We start from the raw sequence: 24,766 nt of genomic DNA on the forward strand, positions 1-24,766 counted from the left end.
CCTATGTATATGGTTCATTTGGAAAATAATCTTTTATTTAAAAGAAATTAATTTTCCCCCCAAATCCCATTTAATTATTTTCCAAATAATTCTGATAACTTAAAACATATTTGACTTAAAATTTACTATCTTCATCAGTGTGGAATTATTAGTTTGGTAATCCATTCAAAACTATCACTTTCAAGTTTTTCCTAAGAATCTCATTATGCTTGAAAAGGGAGAGGAGATGGATACGCAAAGTTAAAAAATGTTTAGATATTGAGTACTTTATAAATGTAATGTATTTTATAAATGTCTTGTAAGACAATACATAAATATACAAAACATTTATACGATGAATTTTGTTTTTATATAAGCTTGAGGGGAAGAAACTGGTAATTTTTAAAAATCTCATTAACTAAAGAGTTAAGCTCAGTTACGCTGCTCTAAGTAATCTCTTATCCTTCTCTTACAAGTTTTTCTCCATAAAGAAATCACCACCATTAGCAGAAAGTGCAGGAAAGAAGAGCTAACATTTCCCCTCAACAACTACAGAAATAGTAATTAACAACTTTAACAATCCTATGCTAATTCAGTTTAATCCTCTAGCTCTGAGAAGATTAACCATCTATTCAGGCTATATTTCCCACTGGGTACTGGTGACTAGATAATTCATTAGGGTATCTAAAATGCTAGTTTCTGGATTTCTCTGATTAATCTCTGATTAAATTCTAAATAACACCATTTTTATTAGGCGATGAGTCAGCTTGCACAAGTTCATGTAACCAAAATTATGCATATATTCTGAAAATCCATATAATCAAAACTGAAAAAAGTGCTAGTAATGCAAAGATCAGAAATGTATTAGAATCAAGTCTTTAATTAACTAGTAAAATTGAGATACTGAGTTCAAGTATTTTAAAGAAGTATAAGAAATGTTTTAGTAAAAGGCAAGAGACTGGCTGATGGGGTTTAATATGCAAAGGTCCAGATGAAGGTAATCTAGGAAGACAGAAGACAATCATGGAAGTTAACCTGCTTAAAACAGAGATCTGTTAAATAGAATAATGCCAGCTGGTCTTTGAAGCACAAAAAAATATGATTAAATATATTTCACGAGGGGCTTCCCTGGTGGCGCAGTGGTTGAGAATCTGCCTGCCAATGCAGGGGTCATGGGTTCGAGCCCTGGTCTGGGAGGATCCCACATGCCGCGGAGCAGCTGGGCCCGTGAGCTACAATGGCTGACCCTGCGCACCTGGAGCCTGTGCTCTGCAACAAGAGGGGCCGCGATAGTGAGAGGCCCGCGCACCGCGATGAAGAGTGGCCCCCACTTGCCGCAGCTAGAGAAAGCCCTCACATAGAGATGAAGACCCAACACAGCCATAAATAAATAAATAAAAGAGTAACTGTAGTGCCATGTACACACACAAAAAAGCTTATTTATAAAAAAAAAAAAAAAAAATATATATATATATATATATATATATATATATATATATATATATATATATATATATATATATATTTCACGAGAGGGACTGGAACCCAGCAAAATAATTTAATAACTTCTAAATAGAAGAGGTTTCCTGATTATCCCAAATACCAAAGATCACTGAAATCCTACCACTAAAGCATATAAATCAAGAGTGAAGACCATTATTCTCTTTCAAAGGCTACTACTGGCATCGCCTCTTCCAGCTCTCCTCCATCACGTCCTTATAAATCCAACCAATTTGGGGCAAGACAAACGCAATTGTAATATACCGTTATATTACGCTCATAGGTTTTTTTGTTTGTCTACTTTTGCTGTGTGTGTGTGTGTGGTTTTTGTTTTGGTTTTTTGGGTTTTTTCTGGCCAGTTTAAGTAAGAATTAGTTTTCAGTGAACTTACTTTGAAAACAATTCTTTTTGATAAACAAAAAGATTCTTCAGTTTCTTATTGCTCATATAGAAGCTCTTAGCCAACCTACACTTAACCAACCATCACAATCAACCAACACCTTCTAGATTCCCCTTCTAAAACAAACTGACATGGGATACTAAAGGCTAATATCTCATATACTCCACTGTGTGCCAACCAAGAGTAGGTTGGTTTGCTCCCTCACCGTTTACATCAGTTGTTCTTGCAACTGTGGAATTTAATTATATCTTATCTAAACTAACAAAACATGAGTATGAAGAATTGTTTCTGTAAAAATTAGGTTGAAAAAAAAGATGGGATATTTTGGTATAATAAATGATTTAGTTTAAAAAAGAAATGCTATTGAATTGGGTGGGCGTGAGACTACTGTAGATGTAGGGAAAATAATAAAATATTAAGATTTGACTCACAGATTATATAATAAGTGTCTTTAAGGTCTACCTCCATTTAAAATAAATCAAAACTTGAAATCATAAATAATACATTATGGGTATGGTTTATGCATGAAAATCTGATGCAGAGTGCCAGTCTGTGAATTCATGCATCCAGAAAAGACCTTGGCCGTAGATAAAGGTTCCTTGACCCCAGCACTATGGACATTTTGGACTAGAGAATTCTTTGTCTGCAGGTGGGGGTGGAAAGCAACACTGTCCTGAGAATCGAAAGATGCTTAGCAGCCATCCTACCAGTGGTTTCTCTACCACGCACTTGATGGCAACAGCAGCAACCCTGCCCAGATCTGACAATCAAAAATGTCTCCAAACACTGCTAAATATCCCCAGGGGGTAAAATCATCCCAATGGAGACCCACCGCCCTATATCAAATGATTGATAAATACATGTATATTTATATTTTTTCATTAAAGTGAAATGTTTAAGTAATCAGCTTTTAATGATTTTTACTATAGCCAAATTTTTTTGATTAATTGATCAACTACTAGGTGAAATTAATGGCTTCTCTATACTTAACAGGAAGAAAGAAAAACAATCCTTGAATTGGTAAAGTGCCAAATAAGATAGCTTTACTTTATATATGATGATAGTCCCATTTCTTCCACAACTTTTCTGAGATCAAGACAGAAGCACAGAATTACTGAATTAGTCAGACCAGGGAGAGGAAAAGGAGGCAGCAGCAGCAAAGGGAAAAAAAGAAATTTAAGAAACAATTTCCAAATGGTTGGAAGAGCAGCATGAGGAAAAAGCTTATTATCTCTTGACTACATAGTCCTATTATTGCAACATTTACTGCAGGCCTATCCACTACCAGTCAAGAGAGGTTCCTACGCATAAACTCCAAAAAGCTTAAATGTCTACTATTAGATGAGTGGTTATGGCAAATTATGATTCACTAATTTATGATGTTCAAAAAAAATAAGGTGAGTAATGACAACATTATATGTTGTTAAATAAAAAATAAGTTGGTTAATTAACTATACTCCAATATAAAATAAAAATTTTAAAAAAACAGTAACTCTAACATCTATCAAATAAGTTGTTTTACCTCTTAGAATATTAAATATTTATTTTTTCATGTAATGGGATAACATTTGTCCGTGTCAAATATAGCAAAGTTACCTAATGACATTAAAAAAAAAAAAAGTTGGAGTATGATAAAATCATTTAAGGAGACAGTTGGAAATATGATTTGTACATACAAAGAAAATGATTTAACAGTAAACCAAATTATTAACAGCATTTATCCCTGATGTTTTGTATTTTCCATAATTGCCACAACAATATTTCCTTCATACATATTCTTCTAGAACGTTGTCACTCCCCCGATCAAGAGGTAGAGTCTGTCTGTGTTCCCAGCTCTTGAACCTAGGCAGGCCAGCATGACTGCCTGGATAAGTAACATTGTGTGGTTTCCAAGGCTAGGTCATAAAAAGTGATATGCTTAGCTTTCTTTCTCTTTTGGGACACCTGCCTTTGGAGCCAGCCCTGGGGTACCATGTAAGAAGTCCAACTATCCTGAAGGCACCATACCGGAGAGATCACAGAGACTGAGAGAGGTGCCTAAGAAGCTGCAGCTATCTCAGCCTTCAGTTGTGTGAGTTCTCCCAACTTGGGCATCAGACACATGGGTGATCTAGGCTCCACGTAACTCCAGACGAGAGAGCCCACGTGAAAACCACTTAACTGAAGCAACTCCCAGAACCCTGAAAGAGGATAATAAAATGATTATTGCTATTTTAAACTACTACAGTTTAGGAAGGTTTGTTATGACCAATAGACAGGAACCAAGGTAGAATGTGTTGGGAAGAAGAGGGGGAAGCTACACTTGTTATTTTATACATACTTTTCTATTGCTTAGATTCTTTTCTATATAATAACTTCATAATTGCAATTTTTAAGTCCCTAGATCTGCCACTGTTCTGGTAAAATAAAAGAGGGAAAAACTGAGCTTATCCTCAGAAGACAGTGAACCTAAAATTCCTACCTATCATCTACTCTGACCATTCTGAACTACTGTCATTACTACCAGCATTCTAAAGCAAAAATATTTGTCAGGAACTTAGACTCAGCAATCTACTGAGTGCTAATTACTATTTTTAAGGGTGGGTCAGAGAAATTACTGAACCAAGAATAACTCAGATATAGTACTGAGATCTGTAACTCAGGATTGAGTCCTCCTTCTGATCCTATCAAAACCAAACTGTGAGCTTCCTAAAGTCTAGGCCTAGGTCTTACATAATATGTAATCAATATTGGTTGGATGAATGAGACATAGTAAATGAACTATGAAAATTAAAGGGAGAGAGAAAAGAATGCAGAGAAGGATAAGCCAATAGGAGACACAAGGACTTTACACTTCAACTAGGAATCCAATTCATACACACGAAATGAAAACTAAAATATTTAAAATGTGACATACAAGTAAATACAAAAAATTATATAAACTAGTAACTGAGTATATAAGTGCAGCTCATATACGGAGAAAATGACTGGTCCAAGTGTGACAAGGTTCACTGGAAAATGTCTCCTCAGAGAGAGAAGGCTTTAAATGGGTTTTATGAAGAACATTTTTACTGGAAAGATAAGGATATACCAACATATTAAATGAAGAAAGTAGCAAATACCAAGAAATAAAGGCTGAAAACATACAGCAGGAAGAAAGGTAATTTACCTGAATGTCATACAGAAAACATCTTTAAGAATAAGAAGATAGAATGCTGGTAAGGGAGGGGAATAAATGTTAGAAAACCTTAAAAAAAAGCACAAGGATAAAAAACTGAAATATAACACAATTCGAACTAAGGTACTTCTTGAATGACTTGATGAAAAGTGTTTGATGAAAATTATTCTAACAGTACTGTGCACCATGGAATAGAGCAGGGAAGAGGCAGGAAGGCCAGTTTTACTGCTGCAATCATCTCAGCAAGAAGTGATGGGGATGGCAACTACAGATGTAAAAAGGAAGAGAATGATCTAAGAGACATGATGGCGAAAGAATCAGCAGAACATTGGTGAGAAATTAGATGGGGGAGGAGGGAGAGAGGTACGAAAAGGAAAGTACTAAACGGGTGATTTAAAGGTTTTAAATGTAAGAACTCTAAGACCAGAGGTAAATTTTAACAAGAAAGGAAAAAGATGACGGAAGGAAGAAGACCTGGATAGAAGGAATTTTAACTAAAAGGAAATAGGCATTTGTGTCAAATGCAACTAAGGCCTACAAAAGGATTAATTGAGAAAAACAAATCAAGAAACAAAAAATAAGTTAGCTAGGAAGGGATTACTTCCAACATATGAGAATTCTATTTACAGGAGAGGAGTAAATACCTTAGACACAAAGGCAGAGCCAACTAAAAATAAGATAATAAGGTGTGCCTTAATCTGTGCCAACCACTATCCTAAGCACTTTACAATATTGCCTGATATGTTCACAACAATCCTATGATATGGGTACTTACACTTATCTCCAATTTACGGGTGGAGAAACTGAGACACAGCAAGGTCTAATAAAGTTACAGAGTAAGTTGTGGAGGTCAGATGTGCACCTAAACAGTCTGGCTCCTAAGTCCATGTTCTCAACCAGCTCAAAATTCTAGGATTAATTAAGACTCTGAGAAGACTGATGACAGACCCCAAAAAAGTAAGTAATTAAATTTGTGAGGGCAAAGTTTCAAAATGGCATACTATGAAAAAATCTTGCTTAATGGATCCAGAAAACTAGAATAGGAGAGAATTTACTGGGGGAGAAAAAAGAAGGGAAGACTGCCTTAAGAGCTGTAATGTGAAAATATAAAAGTTTAAGAAAATGAACTGATGATACAACCATAAAAGACTCGATGTTTGGGCATAATATTGGGTTGGCCAAAAAGTTCGTTCGGGTTTTTCCATACGATCTTACTAACCATTAAGTATAACATCTAGAAAAACAGACTTGCTTAACCAGAGCATATCCCATGACACAATTTAGTGGTGTAAACAGTTATAGAGGATGGATATGCAATGTTTAACATAATGCAGGCAAATGTTGGGGAGAAAACATTCCGAGTTTCAAACAGGTATTTAAGATTACCAAGCACTCTACCACAGAACCAAACACGTAGAAGGTTCTCAGTCGGTACTATGCTTGTCCGTGTATTTTCCAAATGTTCTGAGGACCACATTATTAGAGTTATCTAGTATGTTTATAAAGGACACATACTCCTAGGCCCATCTAAGATTTTAGGAATCTGGTGGTGGAGCTCAGCAAACTAAAATTTTAATACTCTTTCCAGGCAATTCTTTTGCACAAAAGTTGCACTGCCTTCCTTCCTCTGCTGCAGCCTAAGTGTTAGAAGTAAACACTCCCCAACTGTTTTTCTCTCCTGTGGCTTTGCACTGACTCAGATCTTCTAGGTTATTTCATTGCCTATGCTTGACTTGTGTTTATTTCTAAAATTTCAGTCCGGGTTTGGTAACATAATCAAGACTTGGTTCTGGAGTTATTAGCCCTGAAATCCATATCAACTTCGATACTGACATTGGGTGGGGGAGCTCTAGTTCTTTTCCCTGACATCACAGATTTTCTTTTCTTTCTTTTTTTTTTAATCTTATTTATTTATTTATTATTTATTTTTGGCTGTGTCGGGTCTTAGTTGCAGCACGCAGGATCTCTAGTTGTGACATGCGGACTCTTAGTTGCGGCATGCATGTGGGATCTAGTTCCCTGACCAGGGATTGAACCTAGACCCCCTGCAATGGGAGCATGGAGTCTTACCCACTGGACCACCAGGGAAGTCCCTAGATTTTCTGTTAAAAATAAAATATGGTGTTGACTGGACACTGGACTGACCCAATATGTCTTTTACCTTTTTATTGAAGTATAGTTGATTTACAATGTTGTGTTAGTTTCTAGTGTACAGCAAAGTGATTCAGTATATTCTTTTTCATTATAGGACATTGAATATAGTTCCCTATGCTATACAGTGGGACCTTGTTGTTTATCTATTTTATATACAGTAGTTTGTATCTGCTAATGCCGAACTCCTAATGTATCCCTCCCGCTCCCCTTCCCCCTTTGGTAACCATAAGTTTGTTTTCTATGTCTGTGAGTATGTTTCTGTTTTGTAAATAAGTTCGTTTGTATCATATTTTAGATTCCACATAGAAGTGTTATTATATGACATTTGTCTTTCTCTGTATGACTTACTTCACTTAGTATGATAATTTCTAGGTCCATCATGTTGCTGCAAATGGCATTATTTCATTCTTTTTTATGGCTGAGTGATATTCCATTGTGATTTTATATATATATATATATATATATATATATATATATATATATATATATATGCATGCCACATCTTCTTTATCCATTCATCTGTCAATGGACATTTAGGTTGTTTCCACGTCTTGGCTACTGTAAATAGTGCTACTATGACCACTGGGGTGCATGCATCTTTTCGAAGTAGAGTTTTCTCTGCATATATGCCCAGGAGTGGGATTGCTGGATCATATGGCAACTCTATTTTTAGTTTTTTGAGGAACCTCCATACTGTTTTCCATAGTGTTTTCAATTCCCACCAACAGTGAAGAAGGGTTCCCTTTTCTCCACACCCTCTCCAGTATTCAATATGTCAATTGTTATGTTACCAGATCTGTGTTAAAGAAGATGCTCACTGCTACAGACTCAGCATCTGAATTCCTGTTTATTGCCCCTAAAGTAAAAAGGCGCAAATGTCCTGTCTTTGTCCTGATTTACCGCAAAAGCTTATCAAGGATGGAAGACATTTTCTAAGAGGATAGCATGACTATGCAGACAGGGTCTGTTAGAATGCTCCAGTTTCTGGAACTGCGAAGGAGTGAGTTCTTCTAAGATGTCTTTTGACCCCAACGATGGGACAAATGGTGGCCAAAAAGCTGTCTATTGATATGACGTGGAACTGAAAAGAGAGCCTCTTTATTTAACAGGGATGCCCCATGATAGCAGCAACTAGGATCTTGAAAGAAGGGCTTCTAGGTACTTTCATGCTTTAGCAGATCTGTGATTCAGATTGTAGAATCTGAAGCCATGTCTCTAGTGTTCTCTCTGGTTCTCTTTCCTTAATCCTGGCTAGTTCTATAGTCCTACTGTGTCATCGTTCTGGTTGGCCTGAGGTGACTAACATAAAAAGCTAACACTAAATTATACTGGGAGACTTCTGCCATTTCCTGAACCTTGAAGGATGGCATTCAATTCACCTTTGTATCCCAGAGTACCTACACATGCACTGCTAGACTTGACATATTTAACTGAATGCCCTGTTCAATCCCTATAAAAGAATCCTCCTCATGTAGAGCACCCAAAGGCATTAGCCTTATATGAAAGGTGACTTCCTCCTGCATCCTACTCACCAAGGTCATGGAATAGGAACAGACATCTAACTCACGGTCATGCAATGAATTCAGATTTCTCTCTCGCCAACTGAACTAAAAGCAACACACTGTCACCATTAGGAGGCAAGCTTTAGCTGAAAGGAAAGATCAGTTCAAGTCAGCAATATGGCAAACCAAATCCACGTGCAAGTCAAAAGTTATGGACAAGCAGAAACCAAGAAAAACTATAGCAAGGCAAATAGAAGTGGAAGGGAGAAGTGGGAAAGGTAGATGAAGCAGACCTGTAAAGAGAAGGCAAGACAAGAAACCATATATCCCCAGAATGAGAGGCAGAGAGAGACTAGCTTCTCAGATCCTGACAGTTCTCCCATTTGCACAAGGTCTAGTTGTTCTTTATCAACCGAAAAGAGCTGGATCCCTACAACAACCTCTCCTTGAAGCCAAACAATTCCTGATTAAAGCACTATTTTTTTTAGAATGTACACCAAGATATACAAAAAGCTGGCAACAGATAAATCCAAAGAGAAAAAAAATTGTACCAGGAAGAAAGTGAAATCTCAGATAGCCAGTAAGTTCTCTAAATATGAATTTTACTTATCAGGAAGAACCACCAATTTTACCATATTCTTATCAATGAAACAAATTAAAATTTAATTGATGTTTTCAAAGCAAATTATCAGTGTTGACAAAAGAATTGTCTCAAACCCAGAAGAGACAAAAATCACATGACATATCTTTTCTGTAAATATATTTGAAAATATTTTGTAAGCCTATTTAAAGCAGATCTTTGTTGTTTGAGGTCTGTAATAATCAGTAGTACGTTGGATTAATAGCCTCATCTTTGAAGACAGGCTTTATAACTCATACAGCTGATAAAGGGGAGGCAAAGGCCAGCCCTGTAACTAGCCTTTAACCTGATTGATGGTCCTTTCTTGTACCTAGACTAACAATAGTATCTTTACCATTTTTTTTCTTCTAAAGATATTTTCTCTGAAAACAGTCTTTGAACTGACTTTCTTTGAAGAGTATTCCCATATAACAAATCCCAAATAAAACCATAACATGAGTTCACAATAAATTAATCCAACAAGTTTGTTTCAACACTGTCAAAGACCAAACTAACGTCACAACAACTATAATTTTGTTTATCTAATACAGATTCTAGCATATATCCTCTCTGGCAAGAAATATATCATTTAAGACTTGAATTCATTTAAATCATACACATTTGATTTACAGACATTTTTAATATTATTGTTAACTTTTTACTAAAATGTTTAATAGGTACTAATATTGTAAATCTTCAATTAAGTAAAGCTTGTCAATTTTTAAATTCTCATAAGAAAGCTTAATTGGAATTTTCCATAAAAACTTTCAAGATCGGCCTCCCTGGTAGCGCAGTGGTTAAGAATCCGCCTGCCAATGCAGGGGACATGGGTTCGATCCCTGGTCCGGGAAGATCCCACATGTCGCGGAGCAACTAAGCCCGTGCGCCACAACTACTGAGCCTGCGCTCTAGAGCCTGCGAGCCACAACTACTGAGCCCACGTGCCACAACTACTTAAGTCCATGCGCCTAGAGCCCGTGCTCCGCAACAAGAGAAGCCACTGCGATGAGAAGCCCACGAACCGCAACAAAGAGTAGACCCCGCTCATCACAACTAGAGAAAGCCCACGCGAAGCAACAAAGACCCAGTGCAGCCAAAAATTAATTAATTAATTAATTTTTTAAAAAACTTTCAAGATGTGCCAAAAGAATTTCCAAACTACAAAAGGCAAAAGAGTGACGTTACTGACCCAATAATTGGTATTTCTCCTTATACTGACAAAACAACAGAATTTACGAATAAGAGGAATTATTTAATCTCTGGGGTGATAAGAGTTCTGTATCTTGATTGTGGTGGTGGTTACAGAATCCACACGTGATAAAATGGCAAAGAACTATACATACACATAGTACCAATGCCAATTTCCTGGTTTTAATATTGCACTAAAGTTATGTTAAGATGTAACCATTAGGGGAAACTGAGTGAAAGGTACAGGGCCCTCTCTACTATTTTTGCAACTGCCTGTGAATCCATAATTATTTAAAGATTCCACTTATACGAGGTACCTAGAATAGTCAAATTCTTAGAATCAGAAAGTACATTGGTAGATGCCAGGGCCGGGGTGTGGGGAGGGGGAATGGGGAGTTAGTGTTTAAAAGAGACAGAGTTTCAGTTTAGGAAGGTGAAAAATTTGGGAGATGGATGATGGTGAGAGTTACACAACAATGTGAATGTACTTGGTGCCACTGAACTGTAAAGTTAAATACGGTTAAAATAGTATGTTTTATATTATGTGACTTTTACCACAATAAAAAAATATTTTTAAAAAGTAAATAAATAAGCAAACAATTTTTAGTTTAATTAATAACAAAAATACCACAAATATAAAAAAATTCACCTAAATACCCTGTTTAGTAGACTGGAAAACTGAGACCTAACCAGGTAATACACACAAACTTTCATGGTCAATAGCAGAGTAAAGGCACCTAATTGATATGCTGTTGACTAAGGAACATAACATTAGAAGTAACCAATTACTTGTGGCCATTAACAATATCTTGCTTTATGAAAGATAATCAGGTCAGTTGATGCCTGGGTTGCATTAAAATGCAATCAGTATATATATTTTTTAACTATTATACTTTATTTAAAGGAAAAAACTTTTTCTGAGGGGAAAAAATATCTCAAAAGAAATTTATATTTAACCTTAGAACTTCCACGTTTGAAGGAATATGAGTTTTTTGAAGAGCATGACACAGTATTCCAGATAAGATCATGCCATCTTTTCAAAGAGGTCTTCCTCAGACAACAAAGTGAACAGCAACTATTCTTGTCCCTAATGGTTCTAAACAGCTACAACGTAAAACTAAACACAGGCTATCTTTGACTCCAGAAAATGGATATTCAACCAAATAAAGATAATATTCAGAATAGCTACTTTCAAATTCCCCACAGTGAACAATTATGTTCCATGAAGGCAAATGCTGGCTAAATTAGTGGTTGCAAACTACAGTCATAATACAGCCTCCTACAAAAATTACATTCTAAAGTCTGAACTGATACCTTAGCTATCATCCTGCTTCCTCTACACAATCATTTTGGGTAACATTTATCCTTATGAGACTCAGTTTGGTAAAAACAGGGCACTCTTTCTCCTCCTTGAGAGGAATGAGACACAGATGTAAATCACCATATGTATATCATCTACCACTTTGGAAAATCAACTGAAGCGGTAGAGCCACCCAACCTCAAGTATAAACATCAGCATGTAAATAAAACTGATGTCTGTCCAAAGTGGCTTCCAGATCATATAAGGCAACTATGCAATTGTTCCAATAGCAGTGTAAAGAAAACACATTACCTGAAATGGAACAAGGATTCAGATTTGTGGGGGAAAAAAGTGAAAGAAGCTACACAAAGTTAATAGGTCTTCAATGAAGTTAGTGAGAAGATAAGAAAAGTCAGATTAACAAGGGGAAATCTAGGTTAGAAACATAAGAATGTATTAACGGGGCCAGAAAAGTGAATTTTAAAATTGTAGCCTGAATTAGGCAGTAATTTAACTAATACTACTTTTTACTTTGGGAGAAAAAAATAGAAGCCAGAGAATATGGAAGCATTCTTCACACAGCAATATACTTTAAAGTTCTTTACAATTCTTTACTTTTGAAGACATTACTAACAACTGCAACCCTCACAGATTATCACCCAACCCTCCTTATCTATACTAAAGAGGCTTGTTTGGCTTATGAGCAGTTTGGCATGGCTAAGGCATAGGGTCTGGGATTGGTAATGATAAATTATAAGGCAGGAACCAGAACATAAACTATCTGGTATAACATGATAATTATATAGTTAACATTTACGATATGCCAAGAGCAGTCTCAGAACTCAACGTCATCCTAAGGGCTCACAATAATCCTATGAAATAAGGAGTATTTATTCCCTTTCAACAGATGAGAAAACGGAGGCACAGACAGATTAAATCATTTGTCTAAGGTCACATAGCTAGGAAGTGGCAGAGCCAAGATTTGGACACAGGTGGAATGATAGTTTGGATTTATCTGAAAGGCTAAGGAGCCAATGAAGGATTATAAGCAAAGGAAGACCGATATTCAAATTCACATTTTATTTTAGCAAGATCTATCAGGTAAGAGTGAATAACGACTAAGGAAAAAAACTGAAACCTCAAAATTAGTTAAGAGACTGACGAGGAAAGACAGAAATGATGAAGGCCTCAATTAAGGGAATAGCAATAGAATGAAAATAATTGAATAGATATATACAGAGGATATAAAATCAACTTGACTTATGATTGGAAAAGGGAGAGTGAGGATGATTCCAAGGCTTCACTGACTAGGCCCAAGCCAACAGCTTCACATTTTAATCATACTATTACTTTATCAAAAGCAGAAAGGTTTAGTATTAAATCATCCTCATATCAGCAACAGCCACAGTATTTGACTTTCTCCTCTCTGAAAAATGTGACTAAATAACTTAAAATTACTGCCACTTGGCAACTCCACACTAATTGTTTAATATGCATACAGTAAAGACAGCTATTAAATATTTTCAATAAATGACATGCAGACCATCACTGAACATAACATGGACATGGAATCTGTGAAATTTAGTAAACGTTCTTATCATCAGCATTCTAAATTTAAGAAAAATCTAAATGCCCTTTAAATGGATTAGAATCATTTTACCACTTATAGGGAGAGGTCTGTAGACACCTCTTTTAAGATTCAAAAAAAGTAAAACTCATTACTTCAAAGTTAAATCGACTAGGTTCTTTTTCCCCTTCTGTCTGTAAATGTAAACAAACAAAAAACCCCCACTATCCTTATAGCGCAAGTCAAGGATCTGTAAAACACTACATTTGGATTATAATAACCACTGGAAAAACTTACTGCAACTTCAACCTTATTACCACTGTAAGGGTAAAACTATGCTAAAGCCAGGGCCTTCCAGTAACTAAATGCTCTTGGAAAGTGTCCAAAACAATGTTATAGTAAATTTCCAATTTGTTTCATCTAAGATCAAGAAAAACAAGTTATCTAAAGCACTGGGTTATATTTAAATAGGTTCTAACTAAGAGTTTTACATCTCATTATCACTCAGAAAAATCTATACCCTTTACTTAGGATGGGACCTAAGACCAGTAAGTCACCTGGGGGGTAGGGGGTGGGGAGGGGAAGTTGCACCTAGGAATTTAATCACATATTACTTAATATTATTTTCAGAAAAATTTCAATACCACTAGCTTTCTTTTTGAGAGAAACAGATTTTGGCAGAATCTGCTAAAATCATGGTTTGCAGTGATACTGAAAATCTCCATAGCTTCTATAACGTGGACAACATGTGGTGGTGCTTACTCTGGTTTCTAGCTTGAGCTGTTTTTTAGAGTCTCCTATTATTTGTGGTTCAGATTCCTTTTTTATGGGTTGCATGCCTGATAGATATACACTAGTATCATATAAAAACAAACATAAAGGTGCTTTATATATGTGAGTGCATATGTGAATGTACATACATGACACTTTAGACAAGCTGTGATTTCCACTCATGAACAACTTTTTTTATAAAGTTCTACTAAATTGAGAAGTAAAAGCCAACAGTTAAGAAAATAATCTAACCATACAGCAAAGGGAGCTGTAAAATTAATTCTGGAAGCCAAAGAAACCTAAATAAAGCAGGTACACAAAACAAACCCAACCCATTTTCACTGAGCATTTTTAAGTTTACCTATAAATGTTAACATTTTTTAAAAGTTGAGGAGTATACCAACTTTCATTTATGAAAAATGACATCCTAGGATAAATTTCTAATTCCCAAGAGAAGTAAGTCAAGTTTAAAGATCTGCATACAAAAATAATAGAAGAGCTGCAAAGAAATGAATCGAAAAAGCAAACATGGTTTTACAGGGAACATGGAAGCTATCTGAAACATTAAAAGTGGAATGGACTTATTATCAATATAACAAACAAAAGATCCAAAATGAACAAATTAAGCATAAATACTCCCCATGTGTTTAACTTCTTCTGAAACAAGCCATGCCATACCAATCAATACTTGCCACAAATATTGCCATAAATTGGTCACTTCTATCTTTTTAAATGATGAAACAATGAAAGGTTTGTTGCAATATATTTATAACTTACCAATACTGAGCTATTAAGTTTCTATTAGTGATGCTTCCACTAAGGATTTGTGCTAAAAAGACTGAAATCTATTCATACAGCAGTGAAAAATGAAGCCTCACTGAAGACATTCAATATAAAGCTGACCCCTAAAGGCTCCTTGATGCACGTTTGCAACCACAGTATTCACAGTATGCAGTACACTAGCAACAGATTGGTTAAAAACAGTTTGGATTTTCAACCTCCCATTATACAGGCAACAGTTTTAGAAGCAATCACATTAAATAAATATGTCTTTCACAGTTACGGGATGAAATTTTAAGCTTGACAGGCACCAATGCCCTGATTTTCTACTTTTTTCGTAAACCATATGACTTCCACATGCTGAGAACGTATTATGCTTTAACCTGCAGTAAAGGCTTTACATCATTTTAATGCTCGGTGCCTAAAATGCAACAGAAGCACCCCATCGAATGCAAGGAATATATCTGGTTTCAACCAAACCATTAGTCAGAAAAAGTTTAATGAACGCCTTTCCCAGTAAGTAACTTTGCATTTCCGTAGAGGAAAACAAACAAAAAGAAAATCTAAGGTGAGGGTGGGTGGAAGAGAAAATCTTATATTTTAATATTTTTCCAACTCTTAACAAACATTTTAGTTTTTTTATTTCTAAAATAATTATTGAACGTTTTAAAACACTATGTCTAATAGAATATCTTTCAGCAGAAAAACACTCTATTATGTAGTTACACAGGATTTTTCTCCAGTTTTTGCAAAGTAATATTTCAGGCTAAAATAGAAGGTTAAAACAAATAATTCTGGAAATCCTAGTCTATAGCAAACTGAAACCTCAACTTTGTATCAATATATTGTACGTTCTAAATTTGAGATTTAGAAAACACATCAATTTTTTTTTTTCTATTCAGGTCAATCTAAATATATATGCTACCTCATGCTTATAGACAGCTTATCTGTGTGAATGACCAACTGCAGAAATTTCAAATCAAAGGTCATAAAACATACCATAAAATTACACACTATGTGACTTTCAGTTTTTATGGTATCTAAGGTCCTTTACTGATAGGTTCAAGAATTGATAAGTTTGGATATGTAAATATGTAAATACATTAAATATGTAAATACATTAAATTATCAGCAGTCGAAAGAGAAATTATACCAATTCCTTTAGTTATTTAAAAGTCCATTACACTAAAAATCTGTGACAAAAGAATGGTTATTGAAAAACTTATATTTCAGACCGAAAGAAGTACAAATTATATTATCTTAAATCTCCTGGTGTAATGTTTTTAAATATTAAAGACTGTGAGAAACAAGAGATGTTGCAATCCTCTTTCCTTTATAACTCCAATTGAAACTCGGAAGAAAAAAAAAATCAGAATTCAAATTTGCCAAACTTGACTTATACACATAATTCAACTAGATCTATCTTAGTTGTGCAATTGTAAAATAAGTTTAATGCAAAGCACTGCAATCTTGATGTGATAATTACCTGTGGAAGAAATGCAAAATAAAAACAAATGCAGGTCCTTTTCATCGAATGATGCATTTTACAGCAAAACCACGAAGCACAAACTAAACAAACAGGCACAGGAGGCAGCATGTCCATCCAGGAAGAGAAATGTACCATGCCAAGAAAGAAAGGAAAGAAGGAGGGAAGGCAGGCAGACAGGCGGGCAGGCGGGCGGGCGGGCGGGCAGGCAGGGAGAGAAGACAGAGGTTTCTATACCTGCAGGATCCCAGAGAAATGAACTAGTCACATCACTCTCTCCTATATGATACGTAGGGTTTTTAAAGCTCCAGGGTAAATAAAAACAGCAACCACTCTATACGACCATTCAACTTTCCATAGTACAGTATCTTTAATGCCAACTGCATTCTCCCCTTCACTCACCCAGTGTTTCCTCTCTCTTCCATACCAGCTTTCAGACAAATGCGAGACAGAACAGGGTGGGGTAGAAGAAAAAATACAAGCAGCGCCTTTCGGCTACTCCCCCCGCACCTCCAACAATTTCCAACAGTTCTTCCTACTACGAAAATAAGTCGCCCTATCTCAGGATACACAGCAGTCATTCTGTGTCTTCAGTAGACACACAGAGACGTGTACACATGGCAGCGCTCCCGAAGCCCCACCCCCAAGCCCCCGAATCTTAAGTACTGTTTAATCTATTGAACGCGAAGACCACAGCCAGATCCCTCCACCTACTGCTTCGGGGTGAGGGTGGGTGGAGGACTCCTTTCAAAGTAGCCCCAACAGTGTAACCAAAACACGGTTCCGGAATAAAATATTAAGAACACTTTTCCTTTCCCACCTAGCTGCCGACTTCAGGATGCAAAAAGCCATCTCCACACCCCCGCATCTCTCCAGGGCTCCTGCCCGGAGTTTGGGGTGGAGATGCGTCCCGGGAGGCCGGGAGGAGTGTGAGCGGGCGATGGGACACAAACGAGTCGCTCACCGCGGCCACCCTGCGCCGCGTCGCCAGCCCAGAGGTCCAGGACCCGCACCTCGCGCACGCCTCTCCGCCCAGGCCCAGCTAAAAGCTCCGACTCCGGTTCTCGAACTTCCTCTCCGGAGTCATTTATTCAAGGCGAACACATCACCCAAGTACACGTCACCCAGTTTCAAACAGTTCTGCACCCCAAACAAACCCACACACCTCAAATTCCCCTCACAGTTTCCCAAACTCCAAACAAGACACCCCACCTCCAGGATTCAAACCTTCCGCCCATCGGGGAGGCAACCAGGAGGAAAGAGTTGGGGAGCAACCGACGCCTTTCCATTACCACCCCCACAAACTGCCCCACCCCAGACCCTGAGTCCGGGTCGCCCCCGTCGGAAGCCCCCCGCTTCCTCCCTCCTCTCAGTCGGGCCGCTTAAGAGACCCATCCCCAGCCCACTCACTTTCTCCCCCAAACCCCTCCAAAAAAAAAAAAAAAAAAAAAGTGAAGAGAAAGAAGTGAGGAAAGAGACTTGAGGTAGTCCGGCTTCCAAACCGCTCGACTCACCTCAGAATCCTTGCTGAGTTCTCTCCGCCCGGCACAGCCCCCTCCCCAACGTCCCGGTACGAAGGGCTGAGGTAGGGAGGAGGGGAAAGCGGGAGGGGGAGGGGTGTCTTCCGCGTGGGGCGCCCGTCGGGAGGGGACTGGGGAGGGGTTGAGGCCGGCGCAGGAAGAGGAGAAGGGGGAGGGGAGGCCCCTATCTCCCCGTCTCCCCCTGAAAACCTCCCTTGTCTCAATCACATCAGACTGACTGTCTTTGTCTGGCTGACAACCGCCATATTGATATCAACAGCCCCTCTCCCACCTGCTGCCGCCTGGCGGCCCTGGGAGTTGTAGTTCCTGCCTCCCTTGAGTAAAGGCGCCGGACCGGGCGTCCGGAGGCCCCAGGGAACTACAACTCCCGGCAAGTCCCGCGCCCATCCGCCTTCCCACAGGGAGGAGGGGAAAGGGGCGCCAAAGCCGTAGGGACTACACATCCCAGAATACCATGGATTCCGGGCCCAGAAAGGGGACATGATATCATGCTGGGGTGGAGAGGGAGGATGAATTGGCGGCCGGGATGAATTTGAGCTGACGGAAGGAGGTATTCTGAGAGGAAAGGGAGGAAAAGGAAAGACGACCACAGTTCCCATGATGCATGGAGAGATGACTACATTTCCCATGATGCAGCCGGGGGTGGTGGTGGTGGTGGTGGTGCGGTGCGTAGGGAAGAAAGACTGCATGTCCCGCGATGCTCTCGGCCGGCCGGTGGCGGAGATTGAACCGGAAGACGCTTTCTGGGTCTGAGGAGTGGAGTGACTGGTATTGAGCAGCCGAAAGTCCAATATGAAACTGGTGAGTCTCCGCTCCTAGGTCAGAGGGCATATCCTTTTGGACTTCGTCGTTTCCACCTTGGGAAGGGAGCCGTCGCGGAGGAGGGGTGTCAGTTAGGGACTAGAAAGTGGGGTGGACTAAGGAAAGCTACTGTTTGTTGCTGAGGAGTGTGAATCCCACCTCCCACCCCCGACCCCCCGTAACTGCCTGGTCTTATTCATTCCTTGGCGGGTCCCTTTGGTTAGATAAGAGATTGACTCTGTCACCTTTCTTCCCATACAAACTAACATTGGGCTTAATGAACCAGGTTTGACTTGTTTCTCAGCTGCCACGTGAGTGTTATAATGGGTTAATTTCTTTCCACGCGATTGGCGCTTGATTAGCGTTTCTTCCTACGGTTGTTGAGAAGGCTTTGGTTAACATATGAACAGAGTTTAGAAAATACTGGGCAGAGCGTAATCTCTTATTAAATTTTCCGTTGTAGACTCCTAACTGCCCTTGCTCTTCAGAGAAGGACGAGGTCAGGGTGTGATCTTGGAGGATTTGAATCTTAAACCCTGTGTAAGATGGGCTGAAAGGAAGTGTTAAGGCGTTCCAGTCTAGAGCTGCAAGGGACTGCGTGAGCCAAGGTTAGATGGAGCATGCCAGGATACCTGGAAAAGTCTTTGCATCACAAAACTCAAACACTTGGCTTATAGGAAAGCTGCTCAGGCCTTTGTTTTGAGCCATTTTACTCTGTGCGCACAGATTTAACTAGTTTACTCCAACTGTATGCAATTAGTAATAGCATAATTAGAGTAGAGAAGCAGGTGTGAGATGCTGTTTCTCAACCTTTTAAAATTCATGTTCCTGCAGCCAAGTGTTGTCAGGCTTTACTTTCTGTAGTTTTTGTAGAAAAACAAAAGGTTTCTTTTCTTAATTATTTGAGCATGCTTTTGCAAAGTGCACGTGTACGTACACACACACGCTACAGGCAAATATACTCTGCACAGTGTCAGCTATTTTCTGAGAAGTCAGAGAAAGTATTAAAAGTGGATTCAACTCCAAAACTGTCTCTATCTACAGCTGTTTAGGTAAGGAGAAAGGCACAGATCAGTAAACCTTGAGAGTAACAATTTGCTCCTGGGTCAGTTCTGGAAACATTTAAAAATGCAGAATTGAAAGTCACCACCCTTGCCCTAAAGAAGCATGCAATCTAATGAAGAAGATACAAAAGGAATGATAAAGTTATAATTCACTGTGTTCACGTTCAGGGTTTGGGGATTGAGAGGATAATGAGGGTGCATGGGGAGTGTGAGACACCTCCTTGGAAAGGTGACTCTTTAACTGATAAGAAGGGTGAGTAGGCTAGGACCTTCTTGAAGAGGGTTCAGTTTATAGAAGCAACAGAGCTTGGCACCAGAATGGTTGAAACACAGGCCATGTTCCCTCAATAAAAGATAAATCACAATTGGTGTGCTTGGTGCAAAGGCAGGCAAGTGGGAAACAGTTTTTTTCCATAACAACTCATTTGCTGAGGGTATCAGAGAGTTAGGGTTTAGTTTACATATACTTTGGTTTGCTTTTAAACTCCTCCTGCTTATTTTATTTAGAGATGTGAAAACGTGGAAAAAAGTAGAAACTCACTTTTTTTCCTTTAAGAACCATAAAATGCCTCAGAGGAAGAGGAAGTATTCTGTCTATACTCCCTCCCTCTTTACTTGTCATCCACGTAGTACATAACTAAAAGTCATTTGGTAGTTGATGATTTATAATGCAGAATATCTTTCAACACAGCAAAGTGGTTTCAAAAACATTAGCACATTAGCACTCAGTAAGTTAGACTTCTTTTTTGTGTCATGCCTCCCACAGAGTTGGAATAAATCCTCCATGGCCTAAAAATTTTAACTTTGTGTACTGCATCAGAAATAGGTAGTAAGCCGTATTTTGTATTTATATCAGGAAACACAGAAATACATTTTATCAAGCACATTCTTGTTTTGGAGATGACGGCTTCTCCAAATATCCATCCCACGCACAATCTATGACCACATCTTGTTGATTCTGCGGTTCTTGAACTGGTCTGTGTCTCTCCAGTCCCACTAATACTCCCTTTGTATGGGCTCTTTTCACTTGACACTTGGAATTCAACAAGACCTTCTAACTGGTCTCCCTGCACTCAGTCTCTACACCCTCCAATCCATTCTCTACCCAGCGTCCTAGAAGTTGCTTGAAATTGCAGAGTTCCCTAAAACCCCCCAGTAGCTTCCTTTGCCCTTAGGATAAAGTCTTACAATTCTTGACTTACCTGGTCCTCCCAAGTTCTCCAGCCCTCCTCTCCCTTGATCTCCTCGTTCCAATTATATTGCACGTCTTCCAGTTCCTTGAACTCCCCCTGCTCTCTTTTTTTTAATTAACTAATTAATTTCGGCTGCACCAGGTCTTAGTTGCAGCATGCAGGATCTTTAGTTGCAGCATGTGGGATCTAGTTCCCTGGCCAGGGATCGAACCCGGGCCCCCTGCATTGGGAGTGTGGGGTCTTAGCCACTGTGCCACCAGGGAAGTGCCCCCCACCCCACTCTCTTTTGCCTCTGGGACTTTAAATCTGTTCCATTGCCTCCACCTCTTTTTTGCCTGACTTATTTCTTCATATATTTCAGATCTCTGTTTAAATAGCACTTCTTCAAGGTTTCCTTGAACTAAGTACCCCTGCTATGTGCTTCCACGGCACACTTCCCTTTTCATGGCGCTTGTAATGATTGGTTTTATGTCTGTCCTCCCTCTTGTGGACTCTTGAATTCCCAGGGCCCGACGCATTGTGTGATGCCACTAAATAGTAGTTGAATAAATAATTCCTGAAAGATTGTCAAGGTCTGTTAATATTCTTGAGAAAAGATTAAGGGGTGAAGTCAAAACATTACAATAAGCAATAACCATTGGAGTGAAAAAGAATGATTGCTGCCTTTTATGGAGCACTTACTGTGTGCCAGGCATTGTGCTAGGGAGGTACTTGCTATTTAGTGTCACATTTTATCCTTTGATCTAGATGACAGTGTTCCCATTTTATAGAAGAAAAACTGAGCCTTCAGGAGATGAAGTGGCTCGAAGTTACACAGATGAAAAGAGTGGTAGACCTAGGATCTGAACCCAAGATTCCTTCCTCCAGAGTCTGTTGCTTAATGAGGGCAGGGACTCTGGTGCTTTGCACAGTGCCCAGCACATGCTGGGTTCTCTCTCACAGAAACGAAGCCAGAGTGCAGACTGAGCGAAAGTTCATTCAAGGATATTTTTTAAATTAGCTTTAAATCTGAGTTTGGCTGAATTAAGATCTTAAGAAAGATTATTGGTAAAAAATTAAACTCTGGGGACTCCCTTGATCATCTAAAGGGCTCCATATCAGAGCATACCAGTTGAGTGCCCAGGTTGGTGTCTATACTACCCAATTTAGCCTCTGTGATGCCATTTATAGTTCTCTAACCTTACCCATCACTGTCTTGGTGGCTTTTCACACACCCAAAGGAAGACGCTGGATGCCAATATAATGTAATCCTTGGATAGCTCCTTCTTAGAGAGATACCAACTCAAAGGATTTTAATGATTGTCTATAATATCAGGCAGCTTTATTTAACTAAGGAAAATTAATTGGCACCTTCAATTAGAATAATTTTGAAAGGAACAGGAAAATTAGAAATGTGTCCTCTAAATTAGCACATTTTAGAGCATGTTCTGCTTTTAGTATAGATTGAGCCTAATTGGGTGCACCCTGATGGCCAAATTCAGCAAAGGGTAGAAACTAGAATTCACCCGGGTCTTTAACAAAAGACCATGAGACAAAAAAAAAAAAATACCGAATACATTGACAGAAATTGAATTTGAAACATCATGGCCAGGAATTCAGTCATTAAAATAGATGAAGGTTAAAGTGAATAAAATGATAAGAAGCAGTTCAAGAATGCATCGTGTGTCATACTTCCTATAGATAGTTCCAGTGATGGAGAGAATCTTCTAGTTTATTCAGTCAACAAAGATTTTATTATGCAACCACAGTATACCTTTGGCATTCAAAGTTTTAATACTTTCTATTCTAACTATTACCTTTGGCATTCAAAGTTTTAATACTTTCTATTCTAACTATTACATTTGACCCCAAAGATCGATGACAGGGAATTATTTGTAATTTTGCTGAGGCACAAATTTGAATGTGCCTTTAAGATGAATGACAGTCCTTAGTGAATGAGCCTGATTGCCTCAGAATCCAGGGCTCTCTGCAGTTCTTGTGGCCCACTTGTTTAAGGTCTGAAAGAACGGTCACTTAAATGCTGGTTACGTTATACTTTTTGAATTTGATGGAGGAAATTATATGCTGTAGTTTTATTTACAAATTTAAAGCCTCAAGAAGGCCTTGAGGTATATTCTTTGGTGGTCTATGCTCCTCTATGAAAATGCTGTTTCATTACTACTGGCTTTGGGGGGTGGTGGGGAGGCTCAAACTTTTAACTCACCATGTCTCTTAGGAGAACAGATGGAGCAAAGAAGTGGATTCATGGGCCGCTTCCAGCGGAGGACAAGTAAAGCACCAAGTGGAATTGTAGATTATAAAGAAAATACTGGCTTGAAAGGGGCAAATGCTGCTCCAAGGTCAATTTAACAAATCATTAGAAAGGGGTGTGGTTAATCCTCACCTTGGATCTGAGTGCAATGAATTCTTCCTGCAATTTTCAGACTTGCAGAATCCTTTTGGCTTCTTAGGCTTTGGATCAGGAACAGAAGATTGCTTGCTGTAAGTTACAAACACTCACAATTTTACCAGGACTTAATTCACCTATTTCAGTACAATTGTTAAAATGTCAGCCTGATTTCACTATCTTTTCTGTGTTTCTCTTTGCTGGTTGATTAGAGTGCCCTCGTGTGTCTTTATGATATAATATCATTTCAAGTTTTAGAAAGGTCACGTTTTATCATCACCACCTCAGTGTGATAGGTTTTTACCCTTTAGAATGCTTTCCTCAAACTCTGAAAAGTGACCTAAGGCCAAATCACATACATTGTTCAGTAGTGCTCTCAGATAAAACTGGCTGTTTTAGTCTTGGGCATTTCAAAGTCCTAATGGTTACCCTGAAGGTTAAATCTTTTATACTTAAGGCAAAAAAAAATATATAGCAAGGTTTTTTTCAGTAACAGTTGACTTGAAAAGAAAATTTTATATTTGCATGTCATACATATAGTCTGACATACAGTACAAGCATGACAGCATTGCTGTTGCCTATAACTGCAGTAGCACATTTGTTTTGTCACTGGCTTACTCTGCGTACTCAAATCCCTCTGCCATTTGCTCTGATGATCCGCAAAGTGTACTTGAAGGACAAGGGCCAAGAATGCATCATGGCCACAGAACTCAGTAAAACCTAGCATTCCAAATGGAAAGTTCTCTCCTGGCTTGCTGAATACCAGCAGAGGTCCAGGGGTAAACTGCTCTTCAGTCATCATCATTCATTTATCCATTCAACAGATTTTCCTGAACACCTGCCTCTTCTGTGCTATGCATTACCCAAGGTACTAGGTATATTCCAGTGAAGAAAACAGATTTACTCTCTGCCTTTATGGAACGTAAAGTCCAGCGGGCTTACTGTGCATTTCAAACAATATTACAATGAACTTTCTGATGTAGTGATATTGTTGGGCCCTGGCTCAAGTAGTTTTTGAATATAATCGTTCAAAATGTATTTAATTGTATCCTAGAAGATGCCTTCTTAAACTTGTAACAGACCTGGCCAATTTGCCCACTGGTTTACCATTGTACCAGTAATGTATGAGAATACATTTCCCCACTCTTGCCAGGGATGCCATCTGTTTCTTTACTCTTACTATGTGTCTTACTAATGTAACCATCTTCTTTCATCAATCCTCACACCCTCTTGTCTCTTAGACTTCGGCTATATTTAGTAAAAGGTCCTTACAGTAGTGATGTATGGATGTGGGAAAATGTACCAAAAAGAGGAGCAGATTTCTTCAGATAAAAAAGTGGTGCCGTGAGAATCTTTAAAAGGAATTTTTCAAAGAACC

The 24,766-nt window shown here is 38.5% G+C and overlaps 2 protein-coding genes across 10 annotated transcripts in view; one reads left to right on the plus strand and one right to left on the minus strand.

Moving 5' to 3' along the window:
* HMBOX1 (homeobox containing 1) overlaps nucleotides 1-18,210 on the minus strand; it is a 180,209-nt gene extending 161,999 nt beyond the window's left edge. For all 9 annotated transcript variants that reach the window (XM_007192712.3, XM_057547847.1, XM_007192711.3 and 6 more), the window contains exon 1: nucleotides 17,918-18,210. The gene's annotated coding sequence lies outside the window, so the exon portion shown is untranslated. The remainder of the gene's footprint in view (nucleotides 1-17,917) is intronic.
* Nucleotides 18,211-18,446: 236 nt separating this feature from the next.
* The window catches only part of INTS9 (integrator complex subunit 9), a 116,728-nt gene continuing 110,408 nt past the window's right edge, over nucleotides 18,447-24,766 (plus strand). The window contains exon 1 of the mRNA XM_007192715.2: nucleotides 18,447-18,745. Within this exon, the coding sequence (XP_007192777.1) occupies nucleotides 18,737-18,745 (9 nt within the window). The 5' untranslated portion in view covers nucleotides 18,447-18,736. The remainder of the gene's footprint in view (nucleotides 18,746-24,766) is intronic.

Source organism: Balaenoptera acutorostrata, chromosome 6, assembly GCF_949987535.1.
Source record: "Balaenoptera acutorostrata chromosome 6, mBalAcu1.1, whole genome shotgun sequence".
Classification (NCBI taxonomy): domain Eukaryota; kingdom Metazoa; phylum Chordata; class Mammalia; order Artiodactyla; family Balaenopteridae; genus Balaenoptera; species Balaenoptera acutorostrata.